General features: G+C 51.9%; 1 protein-coding gene across 1 annotated transcript in view; it reads left to right on the forward strand.

Moving 5' to 3' along the window:
* ARVCF (ARVCF delta catenin family member) overlaps nt 1–17,441 on the forward strand; it is a 553,290-nt gene that overhangs the window by 271,297 nt on the left and 264,552 nt on the right. Inside the window, exon 3 of the mRNA XM_078667927.1 lies at nt 15,045–15,670. Within this exon, the coding sequence (XP_078524053.1) occupies nt 15,045–15,670 (626 nt within the window). The remainder of the gene's footprint in view (nt 1–15,044; nt 15,671–17,441) is intronic.

Consider the following 17,441-nt stretch of genomic DNA (forward strand, 5'->3'; position numbering starts at 1 on the left):
CGACGAGGCCTCCCTGCAGCAGTGAGACATCTCTTGACTGGCGATGAGGCCTCCTTGCAGCCGTGTGCCATCTCTTGACTGGCGACGAGGCCTCCTTGCATCAGTGGGCCATCTCTTGACTGGCGACGAGGCCTCCTTGCATCAGTGGGCCATCTCTTGACTGGCGACGAGGCCTCCTTGCAGCCGTGTGCCATCTCTATACTGGCGACGAGGCCTCCTTGCAGCCGTGTGCCATCTCTTGACTGGCGACGAGGCCTCCTTGCAGCCGTGTGCCATCTCTTGACTGGCGACTAGGACTCCTTGCAGCAGTGAGACATCTCTTGACTGGCGACGAGGCCTTTCTTGCAGGTGTGTGCCATCTCTTGACTGGCGACGAGGCCTCCTTGCAGCCGTGTGCCATCTCTTGACTGGCGACGAGGCCTCCTTGCAGCAGTGGCCATCTCTTGACTGGAGGCTAGGCCTCCTTGCAGCAGTGAGACATCTCTTGACTGGCGACGAGGCCTCCTTGCAGCAGTCGGCCATCTCTTGACTGGCGACGAGGCCTCCTTGCAGCAGTCGGCCATCTCTTGACTGGAGATGAGGCCTCCTTGCAGCCGTGTGCCATCTCTTGACTGGCGACGAGGCCTCCTTGCAGCAGTGGCCATCTCTTGACTGGAGGCTAGGCCTCCTTGCAGCAGTGAGACATCTCTTGACTGGCGACGAGGCCTCCTTGCAGCAGTCGGCCATCTCTTGACTGGCGACGAGGCCTCCTTGCAGCAGTCGGCCATCTCTTGACTGGAGATGAGGCCTCCTTGCAGCCGTGTGCCATCTCTTGACTGGCGACGAGGCCTCCTTGCAGCAGTCGGCCATCTCTTGACTGGCGACGAGGCCTCCTTGCAGCAGTCGGCCATCTCTTGACTGGCGACGAGGCCTCCTTGCAGCAGTCGGCCATCTCTTGACTGGCGACGAGAACTCCTTGCAGAAATGGGCCATCTCTTGACTGGCGACGAGACCTTCTTGCATCAATGGGTCATCTCTCGACTGGCGACGAGGCCTCCTTGCAGCCGTGTGCCATCTCTTGACTGGCGACGAGGCCTCCTTGCAGCAGTGGGCCATCTCTTGGCTGGCGACGAGGCCTCCTTGCAGCCGTGTGCCATCTCTTGACTGGAGACTAGGCCTCCTTGCAGCCGTGTGCCATCTCTTGACTGGCGACGAGGCCTCCTTGCATCAATGGGTTATCTCTCAACTGGCAACGAGGCCTCCTTGCAGCAGTGGGCCATCTCTTGACTGGAGACGAGGCCTCCCTGCAGCCGTGGGCCATCACTTGACTGTCGACGAGGCCTCCTTGCAGCCGTGTGCCATCTCTTGACTGGAGACTAGGCCTCCTTGCAGCCGTGTGCCATCTCTTGACTGGCGACGAGGCCTCCTTGCAGCCGTGTGCCATCTCTTGACTGGCGACGAGGCCTCCTTGCAGCAGTGAGATATCTCTTGACTGGCGACGAGGCCTCCTTGCAGCCGTGTGCCATCTCTTGACTGGAGACTAGGACTCCTTGCAGCAGTGAGACATCTCTTGACTGGCGACGAGGCCTTCTTGCAGCCGTGTGCCATCTCTTGACTGGCGACGAGCCCTCCCTGCAGCAGCGAGACATCTCGACTGGCGATGAGGCCTCCTTGCAGCAGTGGGCCATCTCTTGACTGGAGACGAGGCCTCCTTGCAGCCGTGTGCCATCTCTTGACTGGCGACGAGGCCTCCTTGCAGCAGTGGGCCATCTCTTGACTGGCGACGAGGCCTCCTTGCGGCAGTGGGCCATCTCTTGACTGGCGACGAGGCCTCCTTGCAGCCGTGTGCCATCTCTATACTGGCGACGAGGCCTCCTTGCAGCCGTGTGCCATCTCTTGACTGGCGACGAGGCCTCCTTGCAGCTGTGTGCCATCTCTTGACTGGCGACTAGGACTCTTTGCAGCAGTGAGACATCTCTTGACTGGCGACGAGGCCTTTCTTGCAGGTGTGTGCCATCTCTTGACTGGCGACGAGGCCTCCCTGCAGCCGTGGGCCATCACTTGACTGTCGACGAGGCCTCCTTGCAGCCGTGTGCCATCTCTTGACTGGAGACTAGGCCTCCTTGCAGCCGTGTGCCATCTCTTGACTGGCGACGAGGCCTCCTTGCAGCAGTGAGACATCTCTTGACTGGCGACGAGGCCTTTCTTGCAGGTGTGTGCCATCTCTTGACTGGCGACGAGGCCTCCCTGCAGCAGTGAGACATCTCTTGACTGGCGATGAGGCCTCCTTGCAGCCGTGTGCCATCTCTTGACTGGCGACGAGGCCTCCTTGCAGCAGTGGCCATCTCTTGACTGGAGGCTAGGCCTCCTTGCAGCAGTGAGACATCTCTTGACTGGCGACGAGGCCTCCTTGCAGCAGTCGGCCATCTCTTGAATGGCGACGAGGCCTCCTTGCAGCAGTCGGCCATCTCTTGACTGGAGACTAGGCCTCCTTGCAGCTGTGTGCCATCTCTTGACTGGCGACTAGGACTCCTTGCAGCAGTGAGACATCTCTTGACTGGAGACGAGGCCTCCCTGCAGCAGTGAGCCATCTCTTGACTGGCGACGAGAACTCCTTGCAGAAATGGGCCATCTCTTGACTGGCGACGAGACCTTCTTGCATCAATGGGTCATCTCTCGACTGGCGACGAGGCCTCCTTGCAGCCGTGTGCCATCTCTTGACTGGCGACGAGGCCTCCTTGCAGCAGTGGGCCATCTCTTGGCTGGCGACGAGGCCTCCTTGCAGCCGTGTGCCATCTCTTGACTGGAGACTAGGCCTCCTTGCAGCCGTGTGCCATCTCTTGACTGGCGACGAGGCCTCCTTGCATCAATGGGTTATCTCTCAACTGGCAACGAGGCCTCCTTGCAGCAGTGGGCCATCTCTTGACTGGAGACGAGGCCTCCCTGCAGCCGTGGGCCATCACTTGACTGTCGACGAGGCCTCCTTGCAGCCGTGTGCCATCTCTTGACTGGAGACTAGGCCTCCTTGCAGCCGTGTGCCATCTCTTGACTGGCGACGAGGCCTCCTTGCAGCCGTGTGCCATCTCTTGACTGGCGACGAGGCCTCCTTGCAGCAGTGAGATATCTCTTGACTGGCGACGAGGCCTCCTTGCAGCCGTGTGCCATCTCTTGACTGGAGACTAGGACTCCTTGCAGCAGTGAGACATCTCTTGACTGGCGACGAGGCCTTCTTGCAGCCGTGTGCCATCTCTTGACTGGCGACGAGCCCTCCCTGCAGCAGCGAGACATCTCGACTGGCGATGAGGCCTCCTTGCAGCAGTGGGCCATCTCTTGACTGGAGACGAGGCCTCCTTGCAGCCGTGTGCCATCTCTTGACTGGCGACGAGGCCTCCTTGCAGCAGTGGGCCATCTCTTGACTGGCGACGAGGCCTCCTTGCGGCAGTGGGCCATCTCTTGACTGGCGACGAGGCCTCCTTGCAGCCGTGTGCCATCTCTATACTGGCGACGAGGCCTCCTTGCAGCCGTGTGCCATCTCTTGACTGGCGACGAGGCCTCCTTGCAGCTGTGTGCCATCTCTTGACTGGCGACTAGGACTCCTTGCAGCAGTGAGACATCTCTTGACTGGCGACGAGGCCTTTCTTGCAGGTGTGTGCCATCTCTTGACTGGCGACGAGGCCTCCCTGCAGCAGTGAGACATCTCTTGACTGGCGATGAGGCCTCCTTGCAGCCGTGTGCCATCTCTTGACTGGCGACGAGGCCTCCTTGCAGCAGTGGCCATCTCTTGACTGGAGACGAGGCCTCCCTGCAGCAGTGAGCCATCTCTTGACTGGCGACGAGAACTCCTTGCAGAAATGGGCCATCTCTTGACTGGCGACGAGACCTTCTTGCATCAATGGGTCATCTCTCGACTGGCGACGAGGCCTCCTTGCAGCCGTGTGCCATCTCTTGACTGGCGACGAGGCCTCCTTGCAGCAGTGGGCCATCTCTTGGCTGGCGACGAGGCCTCCTTGCAGCCGTGTGCCATCTCTTGACTGGAGACTAGGCCTCCTTGCAGCCGTGTGCCATCTCTTGACTGGCGACGAGGCCTCCTTGCATCAATGGGTTATCTCTCAACAGGCAACGAGGCCTCCTTGCAGCAGTGGGCCATCTCTTGACTGGAGACGAGGCCTCCCTGCAGCCGTGGGCCATCACTTGACTGTCGACGAGGCCTCCTTGCAGCCGTGTGCCATCTCTTGACTGGAGACTAGGCCTCCTTGCAGCCGTGTGCCATCTCTTGACTGGCGACGAGGCCTCCTTGCAGCCGTGTGCCATCTCTTGACTGGCGACGAGGCCTCCTTGCAGCAGTGAGATATCTCTTGACTGGCGACGAGGCCTCCTTGCAGCCGTGTGCCATCTCTTGACTGGAGACTAGGACTCCTTGCAGCAGTGAGACATCTCTTGACTGGCGACGAGGCCTTCTTGCAGCCGTGTGCCATCTCTTGACTGGCGACGAGCCCTCCCTGCAGCAGCGAGACATCTCGACTGGCGATGAGGCCTCCTTGCAGCCGTGTGCCATCTCTTGACTGGCGACGAGGCCTCCTTGCAGCCGTGTGCCATCTCTTGACTGGAGACTAGGCCTCCTTGCAGCAGTGAGACATCTCTTGACTGGCGACGAGGCCTCCTTGCAGCAGTGAGACATCTCTTGACTGGAGACTAGGCCTCCTTGCAGCAGTCGGCCATCTCTTGACTGGAGACAAGGCCTCCTTGCAGCAGTGAGACATCTCTTGACTGGAGACGAGGCCTCCTTGCAGCCGTGTGCCATCTCTTGACTGGCGACGAGGCCTCCTTGCAGCCGTGTGCCATCTCTTGATTGGCGATGAGACCTCCTTGCAGCAGTGGCCATCTCTTGACTGGAGACTAGGCCTCCTTGCAGTAGTCGGCCATCTCTTGACTGGCGACGAGGCCTCCTTGCAGCAGTGGGCCATCTCTTGACTGGAGACAAGGCCTCCTTGCAGCAGTGAGACATCTCTTGACTGTCTACGAGAACTCCTTGCAGCAGTGAGACATCTCTCGACTGGCTACGAGAACTCCTTGCAGAAATGGGCCATCTCTTGACTGGCGATGAGGCCTCCTTGCAGCAGTGGGCCATCTCTTGACTGGCGACGAGCCCTCCCTGCAGCCGTGTGCCATCTCTTGACTGGCGGCGAGGCCTCCTTGCAGCCGTGTGCCATCTCTTGACTGGAGACTAGGCCTCCTTGCAGCAGTGAGACATCTCTTGACTGGCGACGAGGCCTCCTTGCAGCAGTGAGCCATCTCTTGACTGTCGACGAGGCCTCCTTGCAGCAGTGGGCCATCTCTTGACTGGCGACGAGGCCTCCTTGCAGCAGTAGCCATCTCTTGACTGGAGACTAGGCTTCCTTGCAGCAGTCGGCCATCTCTTGACTGGCGACGAGGCCTCCTTGCAGCCGTGTTCCATCTCTTGACTGGCGACAAGGCCTCCTTGCAGCCGTGTTCCATCTCTTGACTGGCGACGAGACCTCCTTGCAGAAATGGGCCATCTCTTGACTGGAGACGAGGCCTCCTTGCGGCAGTGAGACAGGTCTTGACTGGCGACGAGGCCTCCTTGCAGCCGTGTGCCATCTCTTGACTGGCGACGAGGCCTCCTTGCATCAGTGGGCCATCTCTTGACTGGCGACGAGGCCTCCTTGCAGCAGTGGGCCATCTCTTGGCTGGCGATGAGGCCTCCTTGCAGCAGTGGGTCATCTCTCGACTGGCGACGAGAACTCCTTGCAGAAATGGGCCATCTCTTGACTGGCGATGAGGCCTCCTTGCAGCAGTGGGCCATCTCTTGACTGGCGACGAGGCCTCCTTGCAGCAGTGGGCCATCTCTTGGCTGGTGACGAGGCCTCCTTGCATCAGTGGGCCATCTCTTGGCTGGTGACGAGGCCTCCTTGCATCAGTGGGCCATCTCTCAACTGGCGACGAGGCCTCCTTGCAGCAGTCGGCCATTTCTCAACTGGGGACGAGGCCTCCTTGCAGCAGTGGGCCATCTCTTGACTGGTGATGAGACCTCCTTGCATCAATGGGTCATCTCTCGACTGGCGATTTATACAGATTTATACAGCGCATAGCTGCCCCGGCAACGGGGCGTCCCAGCGCTACCCAAGTAACAGGTGCAAATAGACCACTCTAACAAACACAAACAATTACTCCGGAAAGAGTCTTTAAAGCCTTTCGAAAAGTCCAATGATTCTGGAGTCCTCTAATAGAGATCGAAGGGAGTTCCAGAAGTGGGCCGCCTGGACCTTAAAAGACTGACCACCAGCTCTGACTCTTTGAAATTGGGGGGTACACACCAATTCCGGCAGAGAAAAGGGCGCGATTCGGGATGTACTGAACTAGCAAGTCCACTAAGATCGGAGGGCTTTGTTGTGACAGAATTTTATGAGCTACCCACAGGGACTTAAACTGGATTCTTTTGGCTATTGGCGGCCAATGAAGCTTAGGTTAAAGATTAGAAACCAAGCAAAATTTAAACAGGGCCAGCAAAGCATGTGCCGCGGCATTCTGAATTCTTTGGAGGTGTAAAATACAGGATTTGTTAGCGCCTAGATAACTAGACTGGCTACGAGGCCTCCTTGCAGCAATGGGCCATCTCTCGACTGGCGACGAGACCTCCTCCAGCCTCTCCTTCCAGTGATGGAGTTGAGATGGAATACTATCTCCAAGCTGCCCACGACGGATGCTCCAGGGAGCACGCAGCAGGGAGCACCACAGGTGTGGGCGTGGCTGCTTCCACCACTGCCCACGGACAGTGCTTCCCACAGGACAGATAGGGACGGTAATCAGTCAAGTGGAATGGAAGGGTCAGGGCAAGCACTCTCGCCCATGGTCTAAAGCAGACAGTATTGGCAGTGGTTGTCTGAGGTAGGAAGTGCTTGTTGTATCTACCGAGAGGTGGAAGGTGAGAAAACCTGCGACCACCTTGACTCAAGGGCCTTAGTTGTGCATTGTGTACCTCCTGGGGGTCAAGAAAATATTCATGAGTACTATCACTGCTGTAACTTCTATACTCCTGGTGAGTACATCACCTCTCCCCAAAGCCACCTGAGGTGCAGGGGTGTAGCTTCAAGGGGACGGGGTGATATTCTGTCGTAAATAGTTGGATACAAGGGCTTTCAGTCAGGTATGATGAAGTGTCTGTCGGATTTCACCTGGGATTTTTACATGCCCACACTGACAAAAACAGAGACGAGAGTGGGGGTGTGTATGTTTTTATGTCCTTAAAAATATTGATTAGTTTGAAAAATATGTTTTAAGTGCCCCTAACAATCCTCCCTCCTCTCTCTCATTCCACTGTCCCATAATTCCCCGTTCCCGTTATCTCCTGCTCCTCATATAATGTGTTTCAAGAAGCTATCTCAGCCTGATGTTGGAATTTGAAGCAGCTCACGCCCCACTCAACTTATTGACCAAGCAACACCCCTGCTGAGGTGTTGGTGCCAGTTTGTGTAGTCCGAGTACAGATGTGGCATGAAGTAAGCACATTTCGGAACTTGTGGACAGCTCCCTCAAACCCCCACTCTCCTCAACCCCCCACCCCTCCTGATGTGCTGTGTCACCTACAAGGACTCACAGTGCGTCTGCTCCTGTTTTGGGGGACTGTGCATGTGGCCGTGATAAACGTGAGCACTACCGCAGCCCCTGTGTGCCCCCAGGCCATGCTGACAATCCTACCATGAAGTATAACGAGAGCTAGCAAGAGTGGCACTCATCATGGAGTGGGCACAGTTACCTGGTAGAAGTTATCAAGTCCTTTCTCTATGTCGTGAGCTTGGTAGCCATGTTTGGATCAGGCAGTCACTCAGTGTGACATTTCTTTGCTATTGCTTTGCTCTTCTCTTTATCCTTAGTTCCTGTTGGAGGGGAATCTGTTGTGGCATTCTGACTCTACAACAAAACACAGTAATATGGTAAACCTCAACTATGAAAGTGAAACGTCAACGCAGCTTGCTAAATTTCATGTTATTCACTGGATGGAAGAGTCCCTTGCCTCCAACAATTGGTCACAGAAATGAGCTAATTTGCTTACACATCGTTGAAGGTTGATCGTTCACATCCTTTTTGGAAGGAATTTATAAGTATTCTGTGGTGCATCCCAAAATCTTGAGCGCAGACAGCCCTGAGTCCAAAGCAGATACAAAAGTGACGCTAAGTGGAATGGGGCGTGAAGTGCGGGCAAGTGCTTGAGATGGCGGTCAGAGGTGTGATTGTGGGGGAAGCAAAACGAATGGACGACAAATACTGACAAACCGTGCTGTTGCTGTCGACTGTGATTCCCACACAGTTGTCCCCTCGCCACCCCTGGGGTCAGAAGTGCCACTACTGAGACAGAAGGAAACACCGTGCCAAGGTGTGCCAAGGTAGAGCGACCGAGTCGAGAGCTGACCAACCCCATCATAGCCAAGGAGACCAACATGCTAGAGAAAAGCCTAAGAATTTGCTGAAATGCCACCAGCCACTTCCACCAGAGGGTAAGTGAGCGCCCATCTGAGCAGGGGCACACTGCGACACAAAATGAAATAAAAGTGGTCCCTATTAGGGAGTTACAAAGCTAAAAGAGGTGCCCAGGAATGCAAATTGAGTCGGTGTTTAACACACTGTATACTTGTTTTGCAAGTTGTGGAAGACTGCATGAGGCTCAGCTTGATACAGGCAATCATTGTGGTAATATCAGGCAATCACCAATAAAAACCTGCCCGGCTGGCATGTTTTAGGCCCACAGAAAGGGCCCTTCTGACTCTGCCTCTTTGCCCTGTAGGCCTGTCTGTCACTACGCTGAGAAAGGGCGCCCCCTGCAGCTGCATCTCTGCAAGACTTGGTGCTAACATGATCTACTCTTACAAAAATGCCAGCTAACCTCAGGTGGTTCCCACCTGGCACTGACTTTTATCAGTGCTAGCAGTTCAAGCCAGGGTCCAGGAGACGAGGCTGGTCCCAGCTGATGGGCACAGGCCGTGTGGGGCGCCACCCCAAGGCCAGCACTGGTCAGGGCACACAAAGCATCAGGCAATTAACTCTTTGGAGGATGGGACACAGGGGGGCATTGCTTTTTCAGTTTAGGGGAGCAGGGCACGGGGCTGCCCCCTGTAGGGGTTGAGCTGCTTTGAAAGTTAAGGCGTCCCGGCTCTGAGGAAAGCAGGGTTGCAGGTTCCATCCCCGGCAAACTCTGTGGAAAGAGCAGGAAGGGAACTGATGTGTATTTCATTTAAAAGCCAGACATGCAAACCATCCCCACCCCCAGACAGCTGGTTACAGATCCCACCCGGATCTGAGTAATCTAGTTACTGATGATGGGGGTGGGGTCACGTCTAATATCAGGTTGGGGCCACAGTCAAGCTGTAGTAACCAGTGTGTGGTGTGGTTGAATCCAAGAACAGCTACAGGTGGCGTGTCCAGCTATGGTACAAGAAGGCCGGATTATGTCAGGTTTCCAGGATATTGACGTGAGATAAATTTACATACAGGAAAACTGGGTGGGAACCATTTATAGTCAGTGTTTGTCCTAAAATGAGACAAAGATTATTCGTCTTGGACCAGAGTTGGACACCTATGACTGAGTGGTAATCCAACAAAAAATGCAGGAATTTACCTTTAAGAGAGCCAATTTAAGAAACCTCGGCTTACATCAGAAAGGTGCTAGCAAGCAGGGGCTTCTGTGCAGAGTAGCAATAGTAGAGAAATAGTGTGTTTAACCCATACCACTAAAGCCATGAGGTACAAAAAGGCTCTGACTAGTGCGCTCCACTGTGGTAGTCATAGTGCAGACCAGACTCGGTCAGCCCTGCTGAGGTCCATTAGTCAACTGAACAGCATCTCCAGCTTAGGCCAAGTCATAAAAGGAGCCCTTATTTATTTATTTATTTATATAGCGCCTCAATCGACCCCCGAAGGGGTATCTCTGCGCTTCGGACAGGCAACAGGAAAAGCTGAGCTGCTAGAACATAATCAGAAACAGAAAAGGATAGTCTTAAGATGCTTTGTGAAATGTAGGTGGACGGGGCCTTGCCTCAAATGCATGGGGAGCTTATTCCAATAAAGAGGGCCCAGGTGGGAGAGAGCCTCCTCCTCCCCCCCAACCTGGCTTTCGTAACTCGGGGCACCACAAGAAGAGATTTAACTCCAGAACGAAGGGACCTAGAGGGCAGGTATGGTATACATTTCTCAGACAGATAGGCGGGGCTGGGATTGAATAAAGCTTTATGAATAGTGCAGCAAACTTTAAACTTAACCCGTTCGTCTATTGGGAGCCAATGAAGCTGACGAAGGAGAGGGCGGGAAGTAGTCCTGGGAGGGGCATTGAGAACCAATCCTGCCGCGGTATTCTGGAACACCCGCAATCTGCAGAGTGAGCACTCATTGGCTGAAACCAGGAGGCCATTGCAGTAGTCCAGATGGCTTAGATTGAGCGCCTGAGTCGGGGTCTTCCGAGTTGAGTCAGGAAGCAAGGGAAAGACTCGGCGTAGTAGGCCCAGCGTATGAAAACAGCAGGCACATGTCTGAGCAGCGCGTTCCTTCAGAGTGAGAGCCTGGTCCAGACGAATGCCTAGGTTCTTGACAAGGGGCGGGGGGACCGCCAAGGTTTGCTGGTCACCATTCGGGGGTCCATAATAGAGGGGCATCTGCAAAGAGCAAGATCTCGGTCTTCCCAGCATTAAATTGGAGGAAATGACTTCTCATCCAATTAGAGATAGCCCTCATACCAGAAGAGAAAGCCGACTGTACTGATGGAGTACATTTATCAAAAGGAAATAGCAGCTGCGTATCGTCTGTGTAAGAGATGGGGATGAAGCCACAGGTCCTAAGAAGGTTGGCCAAGGGAGCAACATAGATATTAAACAAAGTGGGGCTCCGATAAGAGCCCTAAGGCACTCCCTTGGTCAGTGCCATTGACGCCGAACGATACAGGCCAAGATTGACAGCCTGGGACCGAGAAGATAAAAAACTCGTCATCCACTGGAAAGCAGAGTTTGAATCCACTCTCCTTCAATCTCCTGAGCAATATCTGATGTGAAACCGTGTCGAACGCGGCAGACAGGTCCAACAGCACCACCCAATATGTCAGCCGAATGCACTCAAACTTTGTCCCAGGTAAATGCGCTTTGGTCCAGTTAATGTGCGGCTGAGATTATAAGAGCCAATCTGGTTCCAGGAAGAGACGAGACTCTCTGCAGGAGGAGACCAGGAAGGAATAGGAAAGAGAGGGAGGCGAGTAAAATCCCAGGCTGATAAAAAACAGCATACACAAGTAAACACAGAAAAACACAGAGATGCGGCAGTGAGGACATTAAACACCGGGGCAGATTAACAAGGCTGAAGGGAGAAGCAGGAACGCGGAGGAGTGAGAAAAATATACATTATTAAACAGTTCTACAAAGTACTCATCGTGGAAACTGCTGATGCCTGTTGACATCTGTTTGTCGGGAGTACAAAAGGAGGCGGAAGATGTGAATCTATTCATGCAAAAAATATGCCCTGGGGCATGATGGGAAACTCCGTGTGAAACGAGGGAGTTTGAGGAAGTATTAGCAGCATCGTTGACCCTGTTCAATCACTCGATGAAGGCTGGTGGGAGCGGAAAAGACGAGAGGTACCTCCCACTTTTAGAAAGTGGAAGCGTGGGGGAGGAGCCACCCCACAGGCATGTATAGGAAACAAGAGTTAAAGAAATGTTTCTGGACTTTAACACCTTTGCTGCGGCGGCTATTCCGGCAAGGGGTCGGGGGGGGGGCGCGCCACGCGCCCATGCTGGTGACGGAACTGCTCCGTCACCAGCCTCGGTTGAGCTGTGCTGATGACGGAGCGGTTCCGTCATGGCCCCGCCCGCTCAATAGAACGCGCCGCGCAGGCGCGAAATCAGTGCCGCGCAGGCGTGTCGGGTGGGCCATGACTGAACCGCTCCGTCACCAGCACAGCGCCACCGCGGCTGATGACGGAGCGGTTCCGTCATCAGCACGGATAGGGTTAATGCAACGACAGAATTTGAGTATTGCCAAGGTACCTTTGAGTTATATAGTGAAAGTATCACTTGTTCACAGTGCTTTGAATCAACAATGGAGTACCAAGCGCTATATAGGACAAGCCATTCTATTTCAAAGAACCCAGGTAATCTTTCTAACAAATGATCTTCTCTGTAGTTGTTCACACAATCGAATTATGTATTTAAGAGCGTTAACTAGCTCTGCTGAACCAAGTGGTTAGTGAGGTTTACTTCATGACAGATGCAATCTTTTATGGGGGGAGGGGACACATTTTTTATCAATAAACAGAAATGTCGAATATTCGATTAATAGGTAAGTAAGAGTGAACAGGCCACCAAATCTAGATTCACAGAGGAAGGAACTGAAGAATCCATGGTGAGGAGGGCGAGGGGGGGGGGGGCTGAGAAGGGGGGGACGGGAAGCAAATCAGTACATTGGAGGGAATAGGGTAGCAGTGAGTAGCAGAGTAGAGTTTGGTTCATGTCCAGATTGAATAAACGGGGTTTCAGTCCCTTTCTGAAGCACTGTGGGGTTGGTTGGGTAACCACTTCCAGAAGCAGGTCATTGAGCCTGTGAAAGATTGCTTCCGGGTTAGGGATGCTCTTAGTGTGTATGTTTCAAGTAGTAATGAATAGTTACTCGTGGCTGGTCGTTCGCCACCAGATATTGTCGGTACTTTAGCCAGGTAGGGTGGTTTGCTGGCACGCCTCGTAGGCCAGTCACACAAGCCTGAATTTGAGTTCAGCGAAGATCTTGAAATTGTGGGAAAAAGTGGTCAAACATTTTTGGATTTGATGTTAATATCTTAGCGGAAGGCAAGATCACCATAAGTGGAGTAAGAAAGGAGCACGGAGGTCTAGATAGTGTAGCATTACCACAGTCCAGTTTAGAGGCCACAAGGTCATGGGCTGCGGGTCACAGTTGATTTGGTGATAGTAACTAGATTTATTTTCTCTATCAATTTTAAGTTGAAATGTGTTGATTGCGCTCCTTGCTTGTATGTGACACGGAGCTCTCCAGAGCAAATTCAAGTGCTTTAACCACAAGTGATGGGTGAAACCTTGACCTGGAGTTCTTTGATGATCAAGTTTGCCCCTGGGTTTGGGCGAGATTGAGGGGTATTCGGTCCTTTGTCGACTTAGCAGAGGAAATAATCAGACATCGAGTTTGCAGTTTTTTGAGGCATCTTTGGGGTAAGAGTATGTTTTGAAACAAAGTTTCATGTGTGGTTGTGCACCACCTGCCTGTTGATGGCTTCTGGTTCTTGATTGATACGTATGTGCTGATTCCTGTCTCAAAGGTGTGCGCTCAGGGGTTGTAGACATACGTTATTTAAAGTTGGGGAGAGCATGGATCCTTGTGGGACTCCACGAGATACTGTTCGATCCAGCCTATAGATCCCAATATTCCGTATTTGTTTTCGGTGCATCAGGAAGGACAATAATCAGTTCTGGACTGAGCTACGGAAGCTCATTCTTGGTTCCAGTGCATTGATCAGTCTCTGATGGTCAGGGAAGTCGAGTGAAGCTGAAATATCCAGGAAGATAAGGCATGGCTGTCCTCCTCCCAGGACTTGGCCGATGTCTTCAAGATTATTCAGAGTTGCCGTTTCTGTGCCGTAGTCTTCTCGTCGAAGTCCCGATTGCTGGTCTGACCATTGGCAGTTTCCGTTTATGTGTGCTATGAATCGGTGAGAAACGACTTCACAGTAATCTTAACTAGCCATAGTAAATTTTTTGATTTTTTTTCTAGTTGGTTCTAGGCCCAAGTTACATTTTTTAGATTGGCTGAGATTTGTCCTGTTTTCAAACTGGTCGAAAACAATCCTTGTTTGCAAGGCGTTGCTATTATGCTCAACTGGATAGGTGAAAGTTCACTTTGATAAACTTTGTTGGGATAAAATCTTTCTAATAGTATGCTAGTTTGAATTGTGCCACATTTTTTTGAGGCGTTCTTCTGCAGTAGCTGGATAAAAGTTTTCTAAACTCTTCTGTGCCTTTGAGAAGTGACTCAATGTGGGTGATTGTCTTGGTATTATCTTGTTTCTGATAGTAGCAACTTTTTTCCTTAAAAGAAATGAAAAAATATGCTGCATTTGTGATGGGAGGGTGTAGTAGTTTCTTTCAAGGATGACGTGGTAATCTAATGGTTAAATTTAAGCAGCGATCTGGATGGGTTTGAGAATGTTGCCAACTGCACTTCTTTAGAGTGTGCACCCTAAATTTCAAAACCAAAATGTCGATGGGACACTAAATTGAGGACAAATGTCGAAAATAAAATATCAACATTTAGGTCAGTCTAGATGTTCTCTACCTCACTCCACGTATATGTACCGTGGCGGTCTATATATTGTCACAATACATAGTTGTGGAGTTAGAAATAGTAAATTTATACCTCCCTAATATATTTTGATAAATCGCACACATGTAAATGGTGTTACTGAAATGGCTACTTTGCAAGACACTCACAGATTGTGGATTTCTGGATGGGAATCAATTTAAAGTCAGTATTTCAGGATGATGATGGAAAGCCTCTGCTTGCTGTCAGGAGGACTCTGTTTTCTGGCATTATATTATTGCCTTGAGGAAGATTCTTGTCCTGTAACCACAGAATTTCATATTATCATCCATAATCCTTTAGAATTCCATCTCCCCATTGGGGAAAGTTGCCCTTGACTGGGCTGTGGGGCATTTTTAAGTGGTTCACTACATATTTGTGTGACTCTATGCATAGGCAGCCACAAGGGGGAGAGGGGGAGTTTGCCCCCCCACCCCGGATCCTGTATTTTTCACTTGTACCCCCACCCCGGATCCTGTATTTTTCACTTGCCCTTAAAAAAAAAATCAAGATCATGTTGCCGCTATAATACTGCTAGCAAGATCTTGAATTAAAAAAAATGATGTCCCCCCTTGATAAAATTTCTGCGGATGCACATGGCTCTGGGAGAAATATTTAAAGTTTAGAAGGCAGTATGTCACAGTGCATGATGGGAAATTGACCTTGCTGTGGTATTAACCGCTTTCTTTCTCCGTTTCACCACTCCAGGTCACGAAGATGGTGAAGACCGTGACTACGCGGACAGTGCGGCAGGTTCCGCTGGGGCCGGACGGGCTCCCTCTGTTAGAGACCACCTCCTCCTCGCCGCTCGGCAGCTACACAGACTCTATTGACCGGCGCTATATGAAGAACGGGGAGCGCTTTGCCAACCCTCAAGCCACGTCCACACTCACCCGCTCATACAATAACAGCTACGGTGACACTTACCCCGATGGCCCCGACGTGCAATACCGCCCTTTCATGGGCTCAGACGCTGGTTATGGAGACCTGACAGAGAACTATGGGAGCCTGTCCCGCGGAGTGAACTATCGCCCTAGGTATGCCTACACACCAGGGAGCACCTACCGGCCTGAGGACGGTAGCTTCACATTGCCAAACCGGCGGGACAACTACATGCCCATTGCTCAGCCCCAAGTGCCAATTGGCAGCAACATGGATTTGAACCGGTCGCAGCCGGAACGTTTCCAGCCGGAGCCATACGGGCTCGAGGATGATAACCGCAGTCTTGGCCCCGATGATGAGGGCTACGAACTAGATCCGGACTACTCCACGGTGAACCGGCGTGCACTTCCGGGGCTACTACTCGCTGAACGGGGAAGGCCACACAAGATAAGGTAAAGTGTGCAGCCACCTTGGTGCTACCTTGTAGCAAAGGCCAATGCTGGTGAATGTGGTTGGATTTCAGGGGTGCCTGAGGAGGGGGTAAAAGGGGTAAACAGTCAACGAATATTAAGGAAAGAATTAGTCATACTTTACTCCTGGTGATGAGAATGTCTTATTGGGTGATCCGGATAGAGGTTCCAAACAGATCAATTACGTGCAGATGTGATTTATATTCCTTGAATTGTTTCTTCACTTGGTGGAGGAATGTGACATTTGCCTTTGAGACATGTGTTTTTTAATACTGTTACAGCGCAGCTGTCTGGTTTGCTAAAGACATCTTGGGGACATTCAGAAAGTTGACTTAGGAATGCATTCTGCTGTTGCTTACCACTGGCTTTGTGGTTTGTTTGTGACTCACATTTTCTGTCTTTCTATTTGCTGGGTTTATTTGCTTTAGGCTGTCCAGCTTGAGCTTTATCCCGGCCATTGCCTAAACCTTGTTTACTGTATTCTTCCACAAACTCGCTTTCTGCAAACGGGTCTTTAAATCTTGTTCTTACCATGTCACGTTCGCTGGGGATTCAAAGAGAGGTAAAAATGACAGGCTCCTTCATCCAAGGTCACTTGGTGTTTGCCTTGCTTTTACTGACTTCAAAGTGAGAGCGTTTATGAGAAAGAGAAATGCGGATCAATCTCCCAATGGAGTCCTGGTGACCCTCTTATGCTCCTGTTTACGAGGCTATAGCATAACCCTAAATAACACATCATGTAACATGTGGATGACTGATTTTTATTTTAGGTAGATGGGGAAGTGGGTTGCTGCTCTTAACAGAGAGAGCCTTTTGTTACTTGCAGTTCCTAAATTGTAATCCTTCTAATATAGCACAGTGAGCTATGAAGGGTGTGTGACTCATACACTTTGTAACCCTCACTGTTTTATGCAACAAACATCTGGTAAATTAATTTACATACTTACAGGATTTATTGCCAATTAATAATATGTATGCTATGTAAAGCGCTCTGACGCCCTGCACCTCGATGAGTAGCGCTATAAAAGAAATAAAATGGTGGTATTTAGGTTATTTGTGCAAATACTCAGACATACAGCACATTTGATATTCATACCGTGCATGCATTTCTCTTATACAGGGATTGAACACAATCAAAAGCATTCCTCTTGAGCACCTGTAAATGATAAGCTGTGAGCCTTTCTTTCCCCTCCTTTCCATTTGCATCTAAGTGTGAGCCTCCAGACCGCGCCCAGTAAGGATCTGATTCGAACAAAAGGAGGCCGGATGGCCCTTAACTTCAGCCTTTATCTTTGGCCCGGCTGGAACTCCCCACCGCCAGCCTGCATGTTGCTGCTTATAACGAAAGCAGACAACAGTTCAAGCACTTCTAAACGTGTTCAGGTGTCTGAAAATAACACTGGGACAAGTTCAGCGTAGGCAAAGTTGTTCCTCACAAACAACATGACTGCTCTTCTAAGCACCGCAACTGTTATTTGAACACACATTTCCAGGAGCTCACTTTGTTTTCAAACAGCATTTGCAGGGACACCAGGAAAATAAGAACTCTCTGTAACTTTAAACCTACGCTAAAACCTTTTAACCCGTTGCGTGCTCGTGACGGACCTGTTCCGTCACGAGCATCGGGTGGGCTGTGCTGGTGACGGAATGGTAATGTCACGGCCCGCTCGCCGCACCTGCGCGGCGCGAATTCCGTGCCTGCGCTGAGCTTTCTGATGAGCGGGCGGGGCCGTGACGGAACCATTCCGTCACA

The sequence above is a fragment of the Lissotriton helveticus genome, chromosome 11, assembly GCF_964261635.1.
Source record: "Lissotriton helveticus chromosome 11, aLisHel1.1, whole genome shotgun sequence".
In the NCBI taxonomy this organism is placed as follows: domain Eukaryota; kingdom Metazoa; phylum Chordata; class Amphibia; order Caudata; family Salamandridae; genus Lissotriton; species Lissotriton helveticus.